Source organism: Oculina patagonica, chromosome 12, assembly GCF_052425735.1.
Source record: "Oculina patagonica isolate OP01 chromosome 12, crgOcupat, whole genome shotgun sequence".
NCBI lineage: Eukaryota > Metazoa > Cnidaria > Anthozoa > Scleractinia > Oculinidae > Oculina > Oculina patagonica.
In genome coordinates, this window is record NC_135769.1 from 6,127,019 (window position 1) to 6,150,394 (window position 23,376).

Genomic DNA, 23,376 nt, shown 5'->3' on the forward strand with positions numbered 1-23,376 from the left:
CTTGGTAATTTTTTTCTAGGAAGCTTTTAATATATGAATAACAGCTTCCACAAAAGTCGCTATTTCGGCGTTGATTTAGCGTGCCGCCACGGGCAAAATATTATAAATTCTACTAAAAAATCAAAAAAATTCTTAAGGATCCGAAACTTATATTTTTAGAACTAGTTTACCGAGGCCTTTATTCTGGCAAAGTTTGGGAAAATCGGTCTTTGCTATCTTGCATACCTTAGTCGGTCCGTAGAGCAAACCCCTCTTAAAAACGGAGGCTTCCAAAAATCGCTCGTAACTTTAACAAATCGCGTTTGATCGCCATAAAATTTATCATTTTATATAATTTAAGCATTATTTTTTCAGATTCTCAAAAATCTAAGCAATCGCTTCACGTTTTCCCGTTTTAAAACGCGCTTAAAAAAGGGAACTGTCAGCCTCATAAATACCCGCAGGCCACCTTAAAACAAGGAAAATCATAACCGTGAAGGAAGTTTGGATACCCTGTCTTAATTCGCAAAGATTTTTTACGACTGTATTTCTCAGTTTACTCCATAGTTTTTGTTTCGATTGAAAAGATAGATCAAACACTCGAGACAGTGTTTCATCGGCTATCCAAACACCTCGAATTTCTTCAAAAAATACTCCGCTGCGCGTCGTATTTTCAACTCTCTCCTCGGTGTTTGGATATTCCGATGAAACACTGTCTCTCGAGTTTGACATTACATCTATCACATTTTACAAAGACTTTACAGTAGAACAAATTAAGAAAATGGTTAAGTAACACAAAATATATATCAACACTTTATAAACATGCAGCCCAAGCAAAATTGCCAAACCAGACTCACTTGTAGTCCCGAGGTCACCTCCTCCATCTTTGACCGAGGGAGGTCTAGGAAGCTTTCGATCAGATCTCCGTCCACAAAGCCGATAGCTGGCTCCGTTCTCCTTTCATTGGAAAAGCAACGCCAGGTGAATAGAGGTCAAGGAAAATAATTGATAGTGCGCTGGACTTCGGATCGAGCGGTCGGGGTTCGAGCCCTGGGGCCCGTTTCTCGAAGGTCCCGTAAAGTTTTCGCACCCGGAAAGCCAGAGGCAAAATCCTAAACACTCATGATTACAAAGTTGTTTTATTCACATATTTTTAACATGAACAGAAGGTCCCTTCATACAAAATTTCAGGCCAATACACTTCTTCGTTCTTAAGGTACAGATGTTTTAAAATGGCTTTGCGGGCCCGTTAAGTTACCGGGGCTTTCGAGAAACGGGCCCCTGGCCGGGGACACTGCGTTGTGTTCTTGGGCAAGACACTTTACTCCGTCACAGTGTCTCATCCCACCCAGGTGTAGAAATAGCCTGTGTACAGCCGTCCCGCTCCGCTCAAAAAATCGGAGCGAGACGGCTGTACACAGGCTAGTGTAGAAATGGAGTTAAATGACGAGGCAGAGGGGTAGCGTTATCGATGGACTAGCATCCCATCTAGGAGGGAGATAAACTAACCCTAGTCGTTTCCTGATGCTTCGGAAATCGGAGATAAGGGAAGACCTAATGGGCCACTGGGCTCTAACACAGACTAAACCTGACAGATTCAACGGAAAATTACTAACGAAGTTAATTTGTTGAAGCAATTACATCGGTAAACGAATCTAAAGGATATAATCCATGATCAATCTTTCCAACGCTCTTGATAACTTTGCTGATTTTCCCTTGGACTTGCGTCAAGAAAGTACTAAGTTCTTTGGGTAACTGGGCGACAATTCCTGTGTGTTCAAACATAGGCGGTAAGTTGTTAAAATAGAAAGGCTTTTTAACGGCCATTCTTATTTATAGCCATGGTCATGCCTTTATGCCATCCGTGACAACAGCCTCTTTGGGTCTGTTTCTTCAGTTACAAATCATTGCAAAACCAAGGAAACTTAGACTAGTATGCCAATATGCGGCTTATCAAACACTGGAATTCCGATTTCGAGCCCTCAGTTTCTTGAGCCTCCCGATAACTCGAAACAAAAGTCGTTTTCAGTCGAGCACTACAATTTTACCCTCTGGTTTCTCCAACCAATTTTCGTTTCCCTTGGAGGTTCAAAGAATCGGAGTTTCACTGCACTGCCAACCTTCAGACTTCTACACGTCTGTACGAACAATGCTATTTTTTTAGATTTTGTATCTGATCAGTCACTAACATTCTATTATTTTGTAATAAGGGTTTGAGGAACCGAAACCGTCGTCACACTGGCCATATTCCTGAGTTAAACGAAGCGACGGTGAGATAGAAACAAGCAAAGAAAACCGCTCACCAATTGTGCCATTGACGGTACCGAAAAGGATGCAACCTTGAAAAGGTGTGGAAGCTTCACCAGGGTGTTCCATGACTAGAGATCCTACGAAAAAGAAAAAAAAAAGAAGATTAGCGCGTTTATCCCTGTTACCACGACGATACGCCCTGTTATAAACGACAATCATAATTTTCTTCTCGAAACGGCTCAAGTTGTGTACATACCAGCGCTAATCTTCCATGTATCAAAACTTCCATCCGCGGCACAAATATAAGATATTTCATATAATATTCTCTTTCATATCATTATCTTCAACGGGTATATTACGAACTCGTAAAGTGACCACCTCCAAGTTGGCTTGATAGCTCAGACAGTTGTAGAGAACTGCATAGTATCGCAGAGGTCATGGGTTCGAATCCCGATTAGGCTTGAACTTTTTCAGGCTTTCATTTCAGAACTGCTAACAGGGTTCGTACCCTTTTTCACAAACAGTTTTCCACTACTTTTCCTGGACTTTTCAGTCAGATTGATTTTTTCCAGGACTCCAAAATTCAAATTTAACCCTTTCATTCCCAAGATCTCTTCTATCTCTCCTTACTTTCTGCACATTTCTTATAATGTTATATGAGAATTCAGTTGTTACTTGGGTTGAATGGATTTCCAGAACTTTTCAGGACTTTTTTAAGGACTTTCCAGTCCTGGAAAGTGCCGCAATAAAATTCCAGGACTTTCCAGGTTTTCCAGGACTCGTACCAACCCTGTGCTAAGTTGCGTGTATAACTGCAATGATCTTTCTAATTGGCAATATGCGCTGACTTGCTACTCTGTTTTAGTAGTACTACATGAAGGATAGAGACCCAACTGCCTTTAGCCTTGCTTTCACAGCTTACAATAAACATACCATGTCTAAAGACGTTAACAAACTCTCCCAGGTGGAACTGTCCAGCCTCTTGAAGATACGACCTATCATCATCAGCCGCCGAGCCGCTGTCCTTTTGACACGTGAAAAGGTTGAACGAATTTTCGGCTCCGAGGAAAGTGTCGTCGTCAAGGATCTCCACGGCTGTCATCCAGTTTGGGCTGTAATCATGCGCAATCTAAGAGCAAGAAAAGAGCAAAAGTCTATAAGAAACTCAAAGGGTTGACACGATTTATTTTTACCCCATTACAGTCAACTCTCGCCTTGCGGACACCCCGCTATTGCGGAACCACGCTGTTACGGACAAAATCCAGATAGATAGTTTATTGATATTTACATACATGACAGTCAAAAACTGAATTGAGTAAAAATTTACAAATTATTAAAAAAGACAACTATTAAAATCTATTATAACTATATTAAAAATTTGCCATGGAAGGAAAAAAGCTATGTTTAAAACGATTGGTTCGAGCCTTATATGCTTGAAAATGACATTGACTTCTTAGATCAGATCCCGGCGAAAGACGTTTGACTGGAAATGACTCCCGCTATAACGGACTCTCGCTACAACGGGAATTACGGCCACTTTCGTGGTACCATGAACTTCTCACATAACATAATTACGTTAAACTGCAGTCTGTTGTTCGTTGTTTGTCAAAACAGACTTTAAAAGACTTCCTCTGGAATATTTATTTTTGCATCAATTCCTTCAGTAACTGAACAAAAGACTTGTCAGCTTGGCCTTTTCCTTCCAGACTCTTTAGGAAAGGTCAAGCCCTCATCCTCAATTCCCAACGACTGCTTAGCAGTTTCACCACTTTTGACAAGCTCGTCATAGTCTATATTTAGCGTATGTTAACGGCACTTTCTTTTTTTCCCTCAAACCCCGCTATTACGGACTGTCGCTATTACGGACACTAAGCGACGCCCCAAGCGTGTCCGCTATAACGAGAGTTGACTGTACCCTGAAGGTATGTGACAAATTTAAAATACCTTTTATAAAAATCCCCACATAAAGCACAATCTGACAGCAAACCAAAAAAAAAAAACAGAACAAACGAAACGGTGGCCATTTTTGGAACGGGTATCATGACAAAAACAACTTATAAGTTACGGAGCATAAGGATCACAAATTATGTCAACATAATTTAAGCTAATTTATTACATATATAAATTACGAACCTCTTCTAAACTTCCTTCCATCGATTTGTAGGCAAGCAGGGTCATGGACCTCATCAAATCACCAACCTGGACAAGAAAAACAAATTCTTCCGTTTAGTAAATGTACATAACAATAAGAAAAGTTTAGAAACCAGTTGAAAATATCTGTGTTTGGTGGTTTAGTCATTGAGATGCTGAGAGAAAAGCGACTTGTCCGTCCGTCCGTCCATCCATCCGTTCGTGATCAAAAGCATAAATTCAGAATTCTAAGCGCTGCTTTTGCAGTCAAAATATAAATTTATATCAATGAAATTATGTTTATAATGAAAAGCTTGTTTAGTACGATACTCACCAATATGAAATCTCCTTTAGACTTGAGATATAGGGCCAGAATGTTGTTCAAAAAGCTGCACTCCACGCGTAACTCCTTATCCTGAGTCCACTCATATATACTGACCTGTTGAAAATGATACAACCAACAGTTCTGCGTTAGATCGTGGTTACAACATTTTATCAATCGAGTATACACAAGTGAAGACCTATATTTTTGCATTTGCTCAGCTGTTTTGAGTATTTTTTTAAGTGCCCATATACTTATAAAACTAGGTCACTGCATTTTCAGGCTGTTATCTGGCAAAAAAGTTGTCATTTCCTCACTTGAGCCTCAGCTGTGTTATTCTGAATCTAGGGCCTGAAAAAAGTCCCGTCCGGTCGCAGTCGATTCTCAAGCACGATATTCCCCTGTCGGGCAAAATATGAACTTTTTATGCTCACTTTCCTGACGGGCACGGACCCAGGCAAGTCGTCTGCCTACTAAATCATACCAAAAAAGTAAACTTAGGCCCGGTTCAGACGCCGATCTTTTCATGAGCCGAACCTAATTCCTTGAATTAAGTACATGAAAAGATCGGCGTCTGAATCAAATTAGAACGGCTATTTCAATTTGGAACGGCTAACCCGTTCTTCCCGCCTGGCTTGGCCGAGAATTTCGCCTGTGGAACGCCTTTGGAACGGCTTTGATTCAGACGCCGTACTTTTCATGTGCCGATCCTAATTCATAAATTATTATAATGTATTTTGCCAGCAGTTTACCTCAATTATTGGAACTGTATTAGGAACGGCCTCGGAACGCCCAAAAAGTACGGCGTCTGAATCAAGAGGCGTACTTTTGTCAATTTGGGTCGGTCCAAATTCGAATTGAGTTTGGCTCATGAAAAGTACGGCGTCTGAACCGGGCCTTAGACAAGCATGCAACTTTCCCGGGCAAGAAAAAATTGAGAGCTGCTTGTCCAAAGTTTTGTTCAAGCCCTTGAAACAAATTTTCGTCTTCCCGTGGTTCGTCCAAGTCATGCAGTCAAATTCCAAATAACTTGTATGTAGGGGAACACAAGCCAATGCCCCTGTCTTTAATCAAAGCTCTGTCAGTCTTAAAAACAAAATATGTTCTCGTCAACTTACAGTGCTGTTGATGCCAGCCAGAACCTTTCCATTGAACTCCACAAGTGAATACACGGCACCTTTGACTTCTTTTTCAGCGACTTGAACAAGTTTTCCTAAAACAGTTGACAATAAGAAATTATTTCTACTAGGTTACAATATTTATCTAATCTATCTGTCTAAAGATGTTTGATGTTTGTTTTCAGATACTTCACTCCTTTTATTCAAGGTCCGTAACGTTAGAACTGAATTCAGAATTTAAACTGATCGATTTGCATATACTGAATCTAAAGTGAATTCTTTCATTTTGTGTGAAGACTGTCAGTTTGTGTTTTAATTTGAGAAGTTTGCCATGACTCCTAAAGGTCTAAAACTGATTCAGCGAACTGTTTTTTTTTAGCCAATCTGGTGCTAGACTGAAACCGTACGCGTCTTTCCCGCGAAAATATTTTTCCCGCCTTTACAACCGCTTCCACGTTTCCCGCGCTTACTACAAGATACAAGTTTTCCCGCGCATTTCTTTGGCTACCCGGTTTTTCATTCGACGTTTTCTTACACTTACTACCAGATACAAGTTTTCGCGCGCTTTCCAACGGCTACACGGGTTTTCATGGCTCTATAGTTCATTATTTGTTTTTTTTTTGGTTTAAGTTTTGCTTTTAGTTTAACCACAGTCATTAGCAAACAACTTTATTTATGAACATTCCCTCACCGTCCAGCAACTGAAATAGGATCAGCCGTCCTGTTTTGGGTTCAGCTTCTTCAGGGAAGACGTACGCAGTTCCAACGCAGTAGTAGGTGTTGGATGTTCCATTGCCAAAAGAACTGTTTGGATCACCTAACGTGCACGATATCAGGCTTGTGGCACACTCGTGATCTTGAAGGTCATGGGCGTGAGTAACTACAGGAAGTAAAACAAAAAGGGTTACAAACAACACAGACTTTTGATTTCCAGTCCGTATTGTGTAATCTCCATACAGTGGAACCTCGATCTAACGAAGTGCAAAGGGACTGGGGAAATTTGTTCGTTATATCGAGGGTTCGTTATATCGAAAACCTCGATATAACGAATTCGCGGAAAAACAATCAAAATGTTCGTTATATCGAGGTATAGTTAATCAATTTTTAACAATTCTACGCTGCATTACGAACCCAGCATTTTCGGATATTGACGATTTCTGAAAATAACATTTATAATGTCTAATATATGCACATAGATTTGAGCATATGTACTTGAACTTGTTCTCTTGTTACAGGATTAAAGGATTTTCATCTTTGTTGGTCTGTTCAACATTCATCTTTTGTCGCGTGTTGACATTTTTTCGTTATATCGAGGTACATTTTACGATTGGGTCTCTGGATTGTGTTCGTAACTTTGGACGGGCTAAAGAAAATCATTCATTAAACCGAGGACTTCGTTATATAGAGGTTCGTTAAATCGAGGTTCCACTGTAATTACGCAGTGTTTAGGTGAGTCTCAATGGGAGGCGCGATGGCCTAATGGTTAGTGCACCGGACTTCGGATCGAGCGGTCCGAGTTTGAGCCCTGGCCGGGGTCACTGTGTTGTGTTCTTGGGAAAGACACTTTACTCTCATAGTGCCTCTCTCCATCCAGGTGTATAAATGGGTACTGACATCATAATGCTCGGGGGATACCCTGCAATGGACTGGCATCCCATTCAGGGGGGAGTAGAAATATTTCTAGCCGCTTAATGCTACAGAAACCGGGATAAGCTCTGGCAGTATGGGTGCCATGGCTCAAGGCTTCCCCCTTTAAGGAGAAACCACAAGGCTTGTAGCGCTGCAGTTGTTCTGATAACACTGCTAGCTCCGGCAGTATGGGCCGCATGGCTCGAGGCTCCCCTTTTTTTATGTGAGTCTCACATCAAGGAAGGTTTACTAGCCAAATAAAATTTCCGGGACAAACTTACTTTTTCCCTTCATTATTAAAGCCAGATATCGTTGCAAAACAATAATAACGAGTAGAAGAACTTCGATGTTATTCCAAATCGACGTTTCAGCTCATCGAGCATTCCTTAACGAAATGACCCATCATGGCGGACTCAAAACCTTCATGTATGCTATCACCCAAGTAAAACAATAAAAACTACACTTTATTCTCGCAGTTCCTCTCTCCACCCAGTTGTTTAAATGGGTACTACCACAATTTAATGCTGGCGGCTACCCTGCGATGGACTAACATCCCATCCGAGGGGAATACAAACTACTCCTAGTCGCTTGATGCTACGAAAACGGAGGACAATGTCAAACACCGGCCTGATGGGCTCAAACGCGGACTTTACCTCGTTTCTTTTCAAACTACAATAGTTTACAGTCAACTCTCGTTATAGCGGACACGCTCGGGGCGTCGTTTAGTGTCCGTTATGGTGAGAGTCCGTAATAGCAGGAGTCGTTTCCAGTCAAACCTCTTTCGCCAGGGATCTTGATTTTGTCCGTAGTAGCGAGTGTCCGCAATAGCGCGGTGTTCGCAAGAGGAGAGTTGACTGTATTTCAATTCGCCTTTAAAAAAGGGCATTGAGACAGTTTCAAGTGAGCATACTTCTTGTTGTTGTTGTTTACGTTTATGTAGCAGTTGTTGTTTTTGTTGTTTTTACCTTCAAAGGTGTGCTGATCAATGATCAACAAACTGCTTCTCTCCACCTCATCACCAAACGTGATGCCGTCAGCAGCGCCTCTGCTTCCTCCCCCACTTCCGGCGGAAGTTCCTGGCATGGCAGCCGTGACACTGGATGTAATGTTCTGAGCCATGGTACTGGCGCTGGGGTGGAGGGGTCGGGTGGTATTTGTCGCTGGATCCAGGACCTCGATACGCATCGAGATCACACCAAACGTTTGCGTGGACTCTTGGTATGCGATACGCCTGAAGTAAATACCGTAAAATGCCGGTTGTTAGCCCCGGGTTTCAATTACTTTGTAAGGGGTTCAGTTGGGTGGGCTTATAACTGGGAGAGCTTATAAAGGGGGGAAGGAAGGGGGGGGGGGGCTGCATGAGAAGAACACGTTCGGCAATGCGCTGTCAAGACTCGACTTTACGACTCTTATGAGGGAAATAAAGTAAGAAAGTCATTAGGATCAAACGTTTTGATCAGCTCTATACTTGCAAACTTATTCATTGCCTATTGCTATCTTTTATCCAGGGGTAATAACCGAATTTTTTTTTTCGTTGGCAGAAAGATTGTCCTATAATTAACCAGGTTAAGGTATCAAATGCTTCACGTAATAATTCACTCTACTTTACCTTGGTGTTTCTCCCAGAGGAACAGTTCGAATGTGAAGTTTTTGGATTTCATCAATGGTTCCTATCGTCAATGCTCCTTCACTGGCAACAGCAAGACTGTCGAACAGAAAACACACGAGACCAAAGAAATCTATAAACAAACGCTCTGCTGAGAAAATAGCATTGAGTACTCCTTGTTTTCTATTTAAAAGCGGTACAATAGAAGAAAAGTCGTTAGGGAAAGTAATGGGAATGCAGTTTTGTCAGTCATAGCAACCCTAACGTTATTACAGGGTACAGGGTTCTATCTAGAGGTGTTCAGGGGTAGAAGCTTCCCCCCCAAACAGCCCAGCTTCCCCCCCCCCACAAAAAAAAAAAAAAAAAATTGTAATAATTTATACAGTACATAGATAAATCAATATATCATTCAGGTCAGTGTACATGAAGTGAGCATTCCATGTCTCAGGACACTATATGACAAGGAACATGGAGTACTGTTGAAAGAATTTGTTACAGTTAAGAGTTACTGCTATCTATCACGTCAGTTGTTACAGTTTACATGCAGTTACATTGCTATCTAGAAATTTTCCATCGCTACGAAGATAAGTTAAGAACTGAAACATTGCCGCTGTTTATCTCTTTTATTCACTTCTTTGTAGTGTATAAATAGCGCAATAGGAACTCTTCGTCTCAGCCGAGCTAACATTGTCAAAACCTAATCATGTGATGACCAAAAAACAATATAAAATTACGGTAAAAATATATCAAGGTTGTGTCTCAAAATACACCAGATTGCATAGAACCCTGGGGTACCAATAGTAACAATGTTCAAACAGAACACTGAAGATCGTCAAAGGTGTTTAGGGTTGACCTGTATGGTCCGTTTACTCGTGTATAGCAGCAACAGCATGCAGTGTTACAAAGTGCCAGTAGCTACATGTATTCCCTCTTCATGAAGTATACGCCTACACTGTGAGCCCACTACTTGTTCTAAATATTGTCTCTTGGTAATTTTAAAGTAAATCTAAGAGAAAATGTTCACCTGTCTGGAAATCCTTCAGAGTTCAGTGGGCACATGTAATTCACTTCCTGTAGAAAGGAGTTATGATCAGAATTTAACAAACAAATCATAGTTGCTAGTAATGAATAAAACAAAACTTCAATGAATTTCTGCTGAACAGAAATGATTATCACTGACCATTACAGCTAAAGGTATTTAATTTAAGTTCGAGGTGGGTCAAAAATACTTTGCTGTGCATTGCTCTTTTGAACTCCCTCCTTGCTGTTTGGGAATGTGATGAAACACTCTCTATTGTGTTTGATACATTATGTGACAACCCTGAAACTTTGAATTACCTAAATAGGGATAAAAAATCCCCTTCTTCCAAACTGAAAAGGGTTATACCTGAAGAACTCTTATTTTCATATTGCTGTTGTACATGTACAATGTAGTATAAATCTACCTTGAGATTAACATTAGAGAACACCAGTTTATGATTACTGGAGTAGATCACTGTTGGCCGATCAGAACAAGCAAACACATTTGTTGTGGACAGCGACTTGAACGTTCTCAGCATGGTAGGTTGTGTACCAAGGGTCACTTTCTTCCTCTCTGAGAGGGATCCTGAAATTGAAACAAAAGTAATATTCTGTAAATACGCTGCATTTCGTTATTACATGACCCTTGTCAGCCACGATTTGTTTTTGTTGACACATGGCATTTTCGCTATTTTATTTTCACGTGGAGCGGTTCTACAGAAAGAGATTGCCATGAAACTGCTGAAGGTAAATTAACAGGCTTCCATGACACATCTTGCGGCAATCCAATAAGATTTTGCCTCACGATACAATTTTCATAATTTCAATGGCATCGAAAATGATGGATTTCTCGGTTTCTAAGGCGTGGCTGACTAGTGTCCTTTAACTATATGCAGTGTAAGGAGCAAAACGAAACTGTTAGCTACAATTTAGTTGCTGTTATTGTTGTAATTTTGTTTTTCAATTGATTTTTTAAAAAAATTATACCGTCAAATACATTAGAGAGGTTTCTTTTTTATTGTTGGGTGGGGGGGGGGGACTATTCCCCTCTATCGTTTTTTCGAAAATAAAAGGGCCCACCTGCAACCCCAACCGCCTCCCTCTGTTCTTTGTGCAAGAAAGGACTATTTTCACTCTTTCGTCCTCTCTATCCTTTAAGGTTAAGTAGAGAAGACGAAAACTTCTAACACATTCTACCTTGCATGATCCCCATAACAGAAATGGAATCTGTGCCAGAACAAATAAAAATAAAAGCAATCATTTTATTTACCTGTGTTTGGATCCATAGTAAAATAAAACAAGGTTCCATCTCCCAGTGCACACAGCAGATAGTGAATGCCTTCAAAGGATGTCTTCAGTATGGATCGAGGAATTATTTCTGAAAGGTAAAAATATGGAATGATGAGCACAAAGTGTTGAATCTACCAGTACATGAAATCTAGCATGGTCTAACTCCTAGTTTCCACACATTCTACATGTACCAACTCATAATTTATAATCTTGAGAACATTTCACAGATATCCAAAAACGTTTTGAAAGTCGGGCAAATATGGTGCATAATACAATCATTTGTATTCAAATTTGCAGTAAAAAAAATAGTGTTACTTGGTTCTGTGGAAACCATTGTTAATAAAGCTATGTTTTAGTGAGGGCATTGTACTTTGAATTGTTCTTTTTTTTGCCATTGACGATCAGACAACCACAAAATTGCCAATAATTTCCACAATACCAAGAGTTCTGAAAGATCCAGTCAGTAAACTAAACAATACCAGGAAAACCATTAATTTTTATTAGTTCTTATTGATCCAATTTGGAGTCTTAAGGCATACCGAAAAATGAGCACTACCACATTTTAATTTCCATTCGTTTGTTTGTAGACTGAGTCGAAATGGGCAGAGCAATTCTGACAACAATGAACTGCAGGTGAATTATCAAAAGAATCAAGCAAAGCAGATCCACCACTTAGCTTGTGACTGACCTCCGCCGAGCATTTCAACAAACAGCTGTTCACAGCTTGGTAATTTCAGCACTCTGACTGAGATATCAGTCCATAAACCTACAGCTACTAAGTCAGCTCTGGTGTCAGACTCATCTGTTAAGACAAATAATAATTAAAGAATGATATAATTTACAATACAATAGGGACAGGTATCCAGCAGCCACCATTCATCACTCATGGCTGTTTAAGAAAAAGCTCTCTTGTGAAATGCCAAACTGCTCAGGAGTGATGAGAGGCAGTGGTATTTGCAGGTACAGTAACTGATTTTTGGGTTCAATCACAAAAACAAACAACTGGGAAAAGTTTTTTGGACAAATGAGTTTCTTACATGTTGGTGTGATATCCAGACAAGCGACTTCATGCTCCAGAGTTGTTTGGCTAAAATGAACACAAAACAAAGTGTGTTAAGCCTTACAAACTAGGACAAAGATGCAAACCAAGAAAACATTCCTTTTTTTACCAAAATGAGACTGATCAAATGAAAAGGTAATAGAAGTTACTGCACTGTAATTAAAAGTAGTTATTGTTTCCTTATTGGAAACATTGTACATAAAACATGTACAGTTACAAAAAAAATGTTTTCTTATACATGAAGTGGATTAACCCTTTCACTCCCACAGGAAATACCAAATTTTTGTAAAACGGTAACTATGGACCTGAACACCACAAACTATATTTCATTTAAATGGTATTGTTTGTGGCATGTCATAAATCATACTAACAGACATAAAGGAAGTCAGCGTTTTAATACAAAAGGTGACAAAACCAAAACAATAAAACATTAAAAAATATCTCATTCCGCCTATATTTTGGGTATACCCCTAAACTATAGCTTAATTTGCAGCTCTCAATAGAGTGAATTTGTGTAACCCGTTTTTTATATGTTAATGAGTCGTATAATATTCTAATTTTTGTGTACAATAAAACAATACACGAGTGGTCAGAAAACCTCAAAGAAATCACTTTAATAGTTATACAGAAAATAAGTCATGATAAACAGGACGTGTCTTTCTTTAAGCACTTCAAAAACATGTTCAACCTAAATCGAAAATTTGCGGTCTGGTTCAAATCACGCAGGATTTAGTCATTTCACATTGTTGTTTTTCAGAAGATGGGAAAGAAATTTGCCAAGAGTAATAGAACACGTGCACAGCTATTTTCCAGGCTCATTAAACCTTTTGTTTGCTAAACAAAAGTTGTTTGTCATCGTGATTTGCTAAAGCTCCCCATTGGATTGCTCGCGCAGAATTGTGTTACAGTCAAGTTTAATTTGCTTTTCTTTACGGGATGTTGAATATGAAATGTTTGTCTAAAATCGGAAGACAATTCAAGGCATGATAAATTTTAAGCCCCGTTATCTGTTTTGGTTTTTACATATTGGTAAATGCTTGAATTTTAACCTGACTTCCACATGCAAATAATTACGAATTGTCCGCAATTTTCTGTTTTCCTGTACAGCTCATTTAAATATTACACGGTGCATTTGCATATAAAAAACGGGTTACACAAATTCACTCTAATGTGAGGGTTCTTGTCAGATATTAACTTGATTTAAAAAGCGAAAGAGGAAAAAGTTGCAAAAGTTGTGGGGGTGGTTAATCAGGTCTCATATGCTAGGGGGGTATGATTTTATGCTTTAAAAAGACAGATCTGTCCAAGACAATTTTTCTGTTCAAATTTCACACAAATTGACCATATATTGAGCATGTAACGGCATCTTGTGCCATATGGCACTCTTGGGAGTAAGAGGGTTAACCTTTTATTGATCACTTTTCGTCAACAATTTTTTTGATTCAAATAATTTCTACCAAAGTGTCTTTAAAAGGCATAAATGTGCTTAAAAACATTGCAGGCATGTGAATACAATTTATCACCAAAGTTGTAAGGGACAAAAAACACAATTTTTCTTGAATTGGCTTGCTTTTCAAGGTCCTTATTAGGAAAAAAATAGGACTCAACAAGTATAAGAGGAGAAATGACAGCTAAGCGGAACAAGCTTATGTTCCAATGACTAACAATAAGTTAATGTATGAATGATTAAATCACCTGATAAGGTTTATTTTGCCAACAAGTATCTCCAGGTAGTACAACTCACAGCCCACAGCCACCACAAGTTGTTCAGAGTTGCACGCACAGACACTGATGTTCTTACCAGTAGGGTGTCGCCATTCACTGTGAAACAACAAACCATCATCTGTCATGTGAAGTATAAAATCTGTGCAATCTCAGTTAAGGCCAGATCAACAAAATTGAAATTTCAATTTTATTTTGTTGATCTCAATTGAGTTGGAGTGTGCTGATTTTAATAGAGGAGTCTAATCTGTACAATTTGTTTCTGCATCTACACCTACATCTAAATGAGGGAGGGGGGAGGGGGGTGTTGCAAATGAAGGCATACTCCCATCACTACAAGACATTAAAAAAACAAAAAAATGGGAGGGGGGGGGGGGAATAAAAGACCTTATCAAATTTTAACCTTTGAGGCCTTCAAGGCAATTGATCAGTAGTACATGTACCTCACGTTAAAGCACTCTCTATTTTACACTGATATCTTAAAGCAAGGAAGTGAGAATACAGTACAGTTAGAATTGAATACTTACGCCTGTACACAAAGTGCTCTTAAAATTTTAATTACATTGTATTATTTGCAATGCAACTTACCCAACAAGTTGTCTTGTCTCACAACTCACAAGACGCACAGATGACGTGGTAACCTAATAAAAACAAAATAACGAATATCATTGTTGTGTATTATTAAAAAAGTCTAAATGTACATAAATCTGTATGCATTACTTATTACTAATAGGTAATCTACATGCACTGTTAATATTAATTATTACACAAACAGGATATATAATAAATAAAATTAAATAATTAAGTCGATTAAATAATTCTACGGCTCGAATATTACACCTGTCGGTCTAAAATTTGGCATGAAGTATCTCTGTATGACTCTTTATAACCCTACATTTTTGTTTTGGATGAAATTTTTTCGAGTGCCGAGAAATTAGCAATTCTGTTCAACGTGCCCATACATTGCTCTGTAAAAATTAAATAAATGCTATTAAATAATTCTACGGCTCGAATATTGCACCTTTCAGTCTTAAATTTGGCATGAATTATCTCTGTATGACTCTTTATAACCCTACATTTTTGTTTTGGATGAAATTTTTTCGAGTGCCGAGAAATTAGCAATTGTGTTCAACGTGCCCATACATTGCTCTGTAAAAATTAAATAAATGCCATTAAATAATTCTACGGCTCGAATATTACACCTTTCAGTCTAAAATTTGGCATGAAGTATCTCTGTTTGACTCTTAATAACCCTACATTTTTGTTTTTAATAAAAATCTTTCAAGAGTTGAGAAATTTGCGATTCTATGATGTTCCTATACATTGCTCTGTAATTATGTAAATCATCTTTGTGATTAAATAATTCTACGGCTCGAATATTGCACCTTTCAGTCTGACTAAAATCTGGCATGAAGTATCTCTGTACGACTCTTAATAACCCTACATTTTTGTTTTTGATAAAAATCTTTCAAGAGTTGAGAAATTTGCGATTCTATGATGTTCCTATACATTGCTCTGTAATTATGTGAATCATCTTTGTGATTAAATAATTCTACGGCTCGAATATTGCACCTTTCAGTCTGACTAAAATCTGGCATGAAGTATCTCTGTATGACTCTTAATAACCCTACATTTTTGTTTTTGATAAAAATCTTTCAAGAGTTGAGAAATTTGCGATTCTATGATGTTCCTATACATTGCTCTGTAATTATGTAAATCATCTTTGTGATTAAACAATTCTACGGCTTGAATATTGCACCTTTCAGTCTAAAATCTGGCATGAAGTTTCTCTGTACGACTCTTAATATCCCTACATTTTGGTTTTTGGTATGGCTCTTTCAAGAGTCAAGAAATTAGCAATTCTGTGCAACGTGCCCATACATTGCTCTGTTACTGCATATATTTAAATCTTTCCCTACGCTTGAATATTATTGCGACATGCAGAGTAAAATTTTGGTGGAAATTATCTCTGTACGATAATCTCAAACAAAGCGTTTTTTAGGGTTTTGCTTACTCATAACCGAGTAATTAAACATGTATTTTTTTTAAAGCGCGTCCAAATATAATATTAAAATATACAAAACAAAACATTCTTTACCATACAAAGTTACGATAGCTCAGTTGGTAGAGAACACTTCTACAGAAGTTGTGTATGCCTTGGTCGTTGGTTCAAATCCAAACGCAAGCTATAATTATTCTTTTTTTCTCATTTGTTTTTTTTTTTAAGTCAGTACGCCGTTTTATTTAAAGTTTAAAGGTTGAACAAACGCAACAGTAAATTTTGCTATTTCAGTATGTTGAGATCGAACGCCGGCTATTTCAGTGAGACTTTAACCGCTGATGTCAATAAAATTGGAACGCTTGTAGTGTAGAAAAAAAAAAAACACCACCGAGAAATCAAGCTATGCAAGCGAAATTTTCGTTCGTATATCTTTATCTTAATTTTGTTGGGCAAAAGTCCCAAGTGTGTGCGTCCAGCAAAAGTTGTACATAATTTGATTCCTTTGCTTACTAGGAAGCCAGGAGCTACGTTGTTTGATATATAAGTGGTTTAGAGCCACTATCGTGCATGTTTAGAAAGTTAACGACTATCGACTATCAGAAAATATAAGCGAAATTTCTTCAAAGTATGAGCGAAATTAAACACTTGGAAAAATAAACACACTCCTAAATTTCAAAGACATGCTTCGGACACTCCGTATCCATTATCAGTGTGAAGATGTTTCTTTAAAAATATGACATTTACACGGGCACACGTCTCAAAGAGGATATCCCCCTCTGTATTGTCTCTGTGACACTCCCCGAAAAGGTAGTACCGCTCTACTTTTCCTCTTCCATGGATGGGGCGTTCATAGTATTTTCTAACTACATGTAATATATATATAAACGGATGATCTCGAAGAGCCAATAACAGTGAAATAATGTTAAATGTTATAACCAACCACGAAAGTCACAAAAATAATTGTCACTATCTTGTTTGTGCGGTTGCCCCTAGATAATTACACAAACAAGATATAAAATAAATAAAATTAAATAATTAAGTCGATTAAATAATTCTACGGCTCGAATATTACACCTTTCGGTCTAAAATTTGGCATGAAGTATCTCTGTATGACTCTTTATAACCCTACCTTTTTGTTTTGGATGAAAATTTTTCGAGTGCCGAGAAATTAGCAATTCTGTTCAACGTGCCCATACATTGCTCTGTAAAAATTAAATAAATGCCATTAAATAATTCTATGGCTCGAATATTGCACCTTTCAGTCTTAAATTTGGCATGAAGTATCTCTTTATGACTCTTTATAACCCTACATTTTTGTTTTGAATGAAAATGTTTCGAGTGCCGAGAAATTAGCAATTCTGTTCAACGTGCCCATACATTGCTCTGTAAAAATTAAATAAATGCCATTAAATAATTCTACGGCTCGAATATTACACCTTTCAGTCTAAAATTTGGCATGAAGTATCTCTGTACGACTCTTAATAACCCTACATTTTTGTTTTTGATAAAAATCTTTCAAGAGTTGAGAAATTTGGGATTCTATGATGTTCCTATACATTGCTCTGTAATTATGTAAATCATCTTTGTGATTAAATAATTCTACAGATCGAATATTGCACCTTTCAGTCTAAAATCTGGCATGAAGTATCTCTGTACGACTCTTAATAACCCTACATTTTTGTTTTTGATAAAAATCTTTCAAGAGTTGAGAAATTTGCGATTCTATGATGTTCCTATACATTGCTCTGTAATTATGTAAATCATCTTTGTGATTAAATAATTCTACGGATCGAATATTGCACCTTTCAGTCTAAAATCTGGCATGACGTATCTCTGTACGACTCTTAATATCCCTACATTTTGGTTTTTGGTATGGGTCTTTCAAGAGTCAAGAAATTAGCAATTCTGTGCAACGTGCCCATACATTGCTCTGTAATTGCATATATTTCAACCATTGGCTGCGCTTGAATATTATTGCGACATGCAGAGCAGAAATTGGGAGGAAATTCTCTCTGTACGACAAGCTAAAACAAAGCGATTTTTTCGGGTTTTGTTTAATCATAACCAAGTAGTTAAACATGTTTTTTTTTCCAAGCGCGTCCAATATAATATTCAAATATACAAAATAAAATAGTCTGTACCATGCAAAGTTACGATAGCTCAGTTGGTAGAGAAAACTTCTACAGAAGTTGTGTATTATTGCCTTGGTCGTTGGTTTAAATCCAAACGGAAGCTATAATTATTCTTTTTTTTTCTCATTTGTCAGTTTTTTTAAAAAAGTCAGTATGCCGTTTTATTTAAAGTTTAAAGGTTGAACAAACGCAACAGTAAATTTTGATATTTCAGTATGTTGAGATCGAACGCCGGCTATTTCAGTGAGACTTCAACCGCTGATGTCAATAGAATTGGAACGCTTGTAGTGTAGAAAAAAAAACACCACCGAGAAATCAAGCTATGCGAGCGAAATTTTCGTTCGTATATCTTTATCTTAATTTTGTTGGGCAAAAGTCCCAAGTGTGTGCGTCCAGCAAAAATTGTAGACAATTTGATTCCTTTGCTTACTAGAAAGCCAGGAGCTACGTTGTTTGATATATAAGTGGTGTAGGGCCACTATTGTGCATGTTTAGAAAGTTAAAGACTATCGACTATCAAAAAATATAAGCGAAATTTTTTCAAAGTATGAGCGAAATTAAACACTTGGAAAAATAAACACACTTCTAAATTTCAAAGACATGTTTCGGACACTCCGTATCCATTATCAGTGTGAAGATGTTTCTTTCAAAATATGACATTTACACGGGCACACATCTCAAAGGGGATATCCCCCTCTGTATTGTCTCTGTGACACTCCCCGAAGAAGTAGTACCGCTCTACTTTTCCTCTTTCATGGATGTGGCGTTCATAGTATTTTCCAACTACATGTAATGGTATATATATATAAACGGATGATCTCGGAGAGCCAATAACAGTGAAATAATGTTAAATGTTATAACCGACCACGAAAATCACAAAAATGATTGGCACTATCTTGTTTGTGCGGTTGCCCCTAGATAAATAAATAAATAAATAAATAAATAAATAAATAAATAAATAAATAAATAAATAAATAAATAAATAAATAAATAAATAAATAAATAAATGGGAATTTACAGTGGGATCTTCCACTAGGTGGCTCTTCTTGATCCCACTGATTCCAGATCGAATTGGAATTTGGAAGTGTTGGTTTTTGTGGAGGGAGGAAAACCGGAGAACCCGGAGAAAAACCCTCGGAGCAAGGACGAGAACCAACAACAAACTCAACCCACATATGGTACCGGGCCGAAATCGAACCCGGGCCACATTGGTGGGAGGCGAGCGCTCTCACCACTGCGCCATCCCTGCTCCCCATTAGGTCTAGAAATGAGTCCCCACAGGGTCTTAATAGAGTTTATTACGATAAGTCATCTCAACATCTGAGTGAGTGCCTACAACCTACAGTTTTGATGCAAACTTAGAGTCCACCATGTACCTGAATGACTTGATCGCCAGTTACATTTCCACAAAAGTATGTCTGTTGATTATCATCAAAACCAGGAATTTCTGTCTCTTCAACTTCTTCACCAGTGAGAGCTAAAATTCTGAAGGAAAATCAAATCAACAATATTTATCATACCAGTATGTAACTTTCATATTAATTTTACATTTTTTAGTCTTTTCCTTGCAATAATAAATTATTTCTATATATACATGTAAAATGTCTGAAGTCACTAAATTCTTATGACATCCTGAAAGTCTATTTTTTTTCATAGAAATAAATCATTGATGGAATTTAAAACATTAGCTAGTGTATTTTCTTATTTTGTAATCAGATTTTGTTTTATTGTACCATACTGTATCGCAATAATACATGTAGCTAGCTAATGAACAGAGAATACAAGATAAGAAAAAGACTCTTACAATGCACCTTAAACTTATTTCCATACCTGCTCTGTCCAACAAAGGAGAGAAGCAATGCATCATCAAAATTCTTTGCTGTTTTTCGTAATCTTAGAGGCCAGATACCTAAATAAAAGGAAATATGGCATAGAAAACTTTAGGTCATCAAAGAAGGACATTATTTATTAAATTAATTGTGGATAACTAATGTATCTGCCAAGTACTAATCAATGTACAAAAGTTCAAAATACCCCGGCTTTATAATTAATTTAACAACTGCAATACATCATGGCATAAAACTACAACAAGCAAAAATACTACATATATGCAATACTGTCTTATTTCAACATTTAATGTGAGTCACGTAGTCATGCATTTAAATTTACTTTTTAATAAAAACTAAATTCATTTTATGGTGGAGGGGGGCAGTGGGGCGGGAGCCCGGGAGAAAAGGGGCGGGAAGCGGGAGGAGAGAGGGCGGGAAGAGGGATTAAACGAGTGAAGTTTCATAACATTTCATGATATTTCGCAATAGACATGGAACAAACAGGAGAGAACAGCTACGGAAAGGGGCGGGAGGCGGGAGTAAAAGGTACGGGAAGCGGGAGTAAAAGGTACGGGAGGCGGGAGGTTCAGACCCCCCCTGTCCCCCCCACTTTATGGCTCCACATACAAATGTACAAGTACTGGAAGTAATAAATGAATGAAAGACTTACCCATGATGCCAACCAGATCTGATATGGTAGCATGTTCATGGATACCAATTCCATTTCTTATAATTCTTAACGAACCTTCCTTGAGTGCACCAGAACAAGTCACAAGCTGTTTGACATTAATACAGAAAAGGAAATATTCAAACTCTATTTCTGTACAATAATTACACTTCTCAAACTCATTAATAATTCATCAAGTTAAAACAAAGAAAATTATAACCGTGAAGGTGGTTTGGAAACCCGATCTTAATTAGCATAGATTTTTACGATTTTATTTCTCCGTTTACTCCGTAGTTTTTGTTTCGATTGAGAAGATATATCAAACACTCGAGACAGTGTTTCATCGGCTATCCAAACACCTCGAATTTCGTCAAAAATACTCCGCTGCGCGTCGTATTTTCAACTCTCTTCTTGGTGTTTAGATATCCAGATGAAACACTGCCTCTCGTGTTTGATATATTACATGAAGGAATGCATGCAGGCAAAGAACATTTGAATGTGTATAGTGAACTGATCACCAATGCATGGAATGAGAAAGGCAGAACAAACATGTACTGTACATGTATTTGAAAGACATATGGTGGCTTGACGCTCAGTGCACTGGACTCTGAACTGAACAGTCTTGATTCAAACCCTAGGTGGGGTCACTGTGTTGAGTTCTTGTGCAAGACACTTTACTCTCACAGTGCCTCTCTCCACACCTAGGAGTATAAATGGGTACCGGCCAATTGTTAGGGCAAGCTGGTAGAACACTGGGAAGTAACCACGTGAAATTTTTCGCGGCACTTAAATTTCGCGATTTCTCGGAAATTTTGCATTTTTAATTACTTTAATTTCGCGTTTTTGAGGAAGACACAATATACATTTTCGTGGCAGTATTATTTAACATGCCCTTAAATTAAATAAAATGACTTCACTAAATGGACAATAACGTCAAAATTAACAAAAACGCAAGGGCAGGACAAAATCTTGATAATAGAAACAACAAAGCTCTTACTATGTCTACAAGAAGCTACTGCTTGTACGTGAGTAATTTTTCTTGAGTCAATTGACGACAACATCCATTTACATTGAATATTCCTTCCTTCAGTGGTACTAAACTTATTTTTTCTTGATTATTATTATTGCGGTTTTCAGTGAAATGCGAACTCTGAAATTCAAAATCCAACTAATGATTGCGTTTTTCGCTGCCGTCAATCATGATTATGGCAACAGCTAGCGAACCATGAAAAACAGAAACAAACAAAATGGATCGAAATCTACCAATCACAGTCGAGAGACGTGACCTTTTGACCCAGGTGAAGTGAGCGTCTGTTTCCCGAGAGGTCCGCAAAGATGATTGACGGCAGCGAAAAGCGTAAACCGTTGGTTGAGGATTAAATTTCAGAGTTCGCATTTCACTGAAAAGCGCAATAATGCGAGTCACTTAATTTTTGCGTCATGTTATGTTTGCGACACTTATTGTTTGCGTCACTTTAATTTCGCGACTTTTTTGGAATCGCGAAATTCGCGACATTAACGTGTCGCGAAAATTTCATGTAATAAGGTAACTACATGTACATTGTACATGTAGCACTCCATCTAGGGAGAGTAGCAATAATCCTAGCAGTTTCATGCTGCAGAATTTGGAGTTAAGCATCAAGAGCTATGAGGCCAAAAAAAATAAAGACTTTACAGTCTTTACTGTATAAAATTGTAATGTTAGAAGTTTCATTTACCTGCCCCTGGCCTTGTCTTTCCAAGTCAACCACCACCATGTCCACAATAGGACCAAGGTTTGTAAAGGTTTCCATGACATGAACATGCGAGCCATCCTCATTTGTCTCTGTGTTGAGCTGTTAAAAAATAATGCCTTGTAATTAGTGCCAAGCTGAAATTTCAATCAATACAGTGACAGAGAAACTACATTATAAAAATTAATGTGCAGCTGTACCTTAACTAGCTGCGAGTCTCCCAGTGCTGAACCAATAAAAACCACTCCATTATCCAAGTATGTAAGGCAGTGTGCTGTTGAAGTCTGAAGTGAGCAATAATATTATTATTACAGCAAACAATTCGGTTGATTGAGATTTACCATTGTTTGTTTGTACAATGTAATGGATAGAGTGCATACTTGTTTCCTTCAAGTTTCATAGCCTGAGAAATAAAATATCTCATCACACACTCATTACCATCCACTGTGATAGGAGACAAGTACAGTACAGTGTAAAGAACCTTCACAACGTTGACCTAGCACTACTGTACTTTTATATTATTATTACTTATCCATAAACATCATTTAACTTAAGTTACAGGCAATCAGTTAGTCCATTCTAGTTCCCAGAGGCCATGATCGTTTTTGTCAACACCAGGAATCATCATTCATGATGGCCTCAGGTCAGTTTCAATTTGAAAGTGTGGGATTTACAGACTCCTAGTCATTCTGTGCAGATTTGGAATTTAGATTCACGGGGCCATAAACAAAACTCTGGAAGTGTACAATCCCCAGATTAGTAGATTTTGAGTTGGCAAAAAAGTTGAGTTCAAAGAAGTTGACATAAAGTGATAGTGTGACCTTCCTGATATTTAAGCTACAGTACATGTAACTTCTGAGCAAAAGGGTAAAGAATCAATCAGTCCA

The 23,376-nt window shown here is 37.9% G+C and overlaps 1 protein-coding gene across 1 annotated transcript in view; it reads right to left on the bottom strand.

The window, feature by feature from the left end:
• The window catches only part of LOC144631709 (DNA damage-binding protein 1-like), a 49,334-nt gene that overhangs the window by 13,455 nt on the left and 12,503 nt on the right, over window positions 1–23,376 (bottom strand). The window contains exons 7-28 of the mRNA XM_078490227.1: window positions 22,690–22,773; window positions 22,475–22,591; window positions 20,760–20,865; window positions 20,091–20,169; window positions 19,637–19,745; window positions 14,715–14,767; window positions 14,100–14,225; window positions 12,382–12,431; window positions 12,033–12,146; window positions 11,325–11,432; window positions 10,480–10,640; window positions 10,059–10,105; window positions 9,038–9,133; window positions 8,394–8,659; window positions 6,491–6,679; window positions 5,800–5,894; window positions 4,694–4,798; window positions 4,363–4,428; window positions 3,163–3,358; window positions 2,283–2,366; window positions 1,646–1,748; window positions 837–960 (exon numbers count right to left, since the gene is read on the bottom strand). Of these exons, the coding sequence (XP_078346353.1) occupies window positions 837–960; window positions 1,646–1,748; window positions 2,283–2,366; window positions 3,163–3,358; window positions 4,363–4,428; window positions 4,694–4,798; window positions 5,800–5,894; window positions 6,491–6,679; window positions 8,394–8,659; window positions 9,038–9,133; window positions 10,059–10,105; window positions 10,480–10,640; window positions 11,325–11,432; window positions 12,033–12,146; window positions 12,382–12,431; window positions 14,100–14,225; window positions 14,715–14,767; window positions 19,637–19,745; window positions 20,091–20,169; window positions 20,760–20,865; window positions 22,475–22,591; window positions 22,690–22,773 (2,478 nt within the window). The remainder of the gene's footprint in view (window positions 1–836; window positions 961–1,645; window positions 1,749–2,282; window positions 2,367–3,162; window positions 3,359–4,362; window positions 4,429–4,693; window positions 4,799–5,799; window positions 5,895–6,490; window positions 6,680–8,393; window positions 8,660–9,037; window positions 9,134–10,058; window positions 10,106–10,479; window positions 10,641–11,324; window positions 11,433–12,032; window positions 12,147–12,381; window positions 12,432–14,099; window positions 14,226–14,714; window positions 14,768–19,636; window positions 19,746–20,090; window positions 20,170–20,759; window positions 20,866–22,474; window positions 22,592–22,689; window positions 22,774–23,376) is intronic.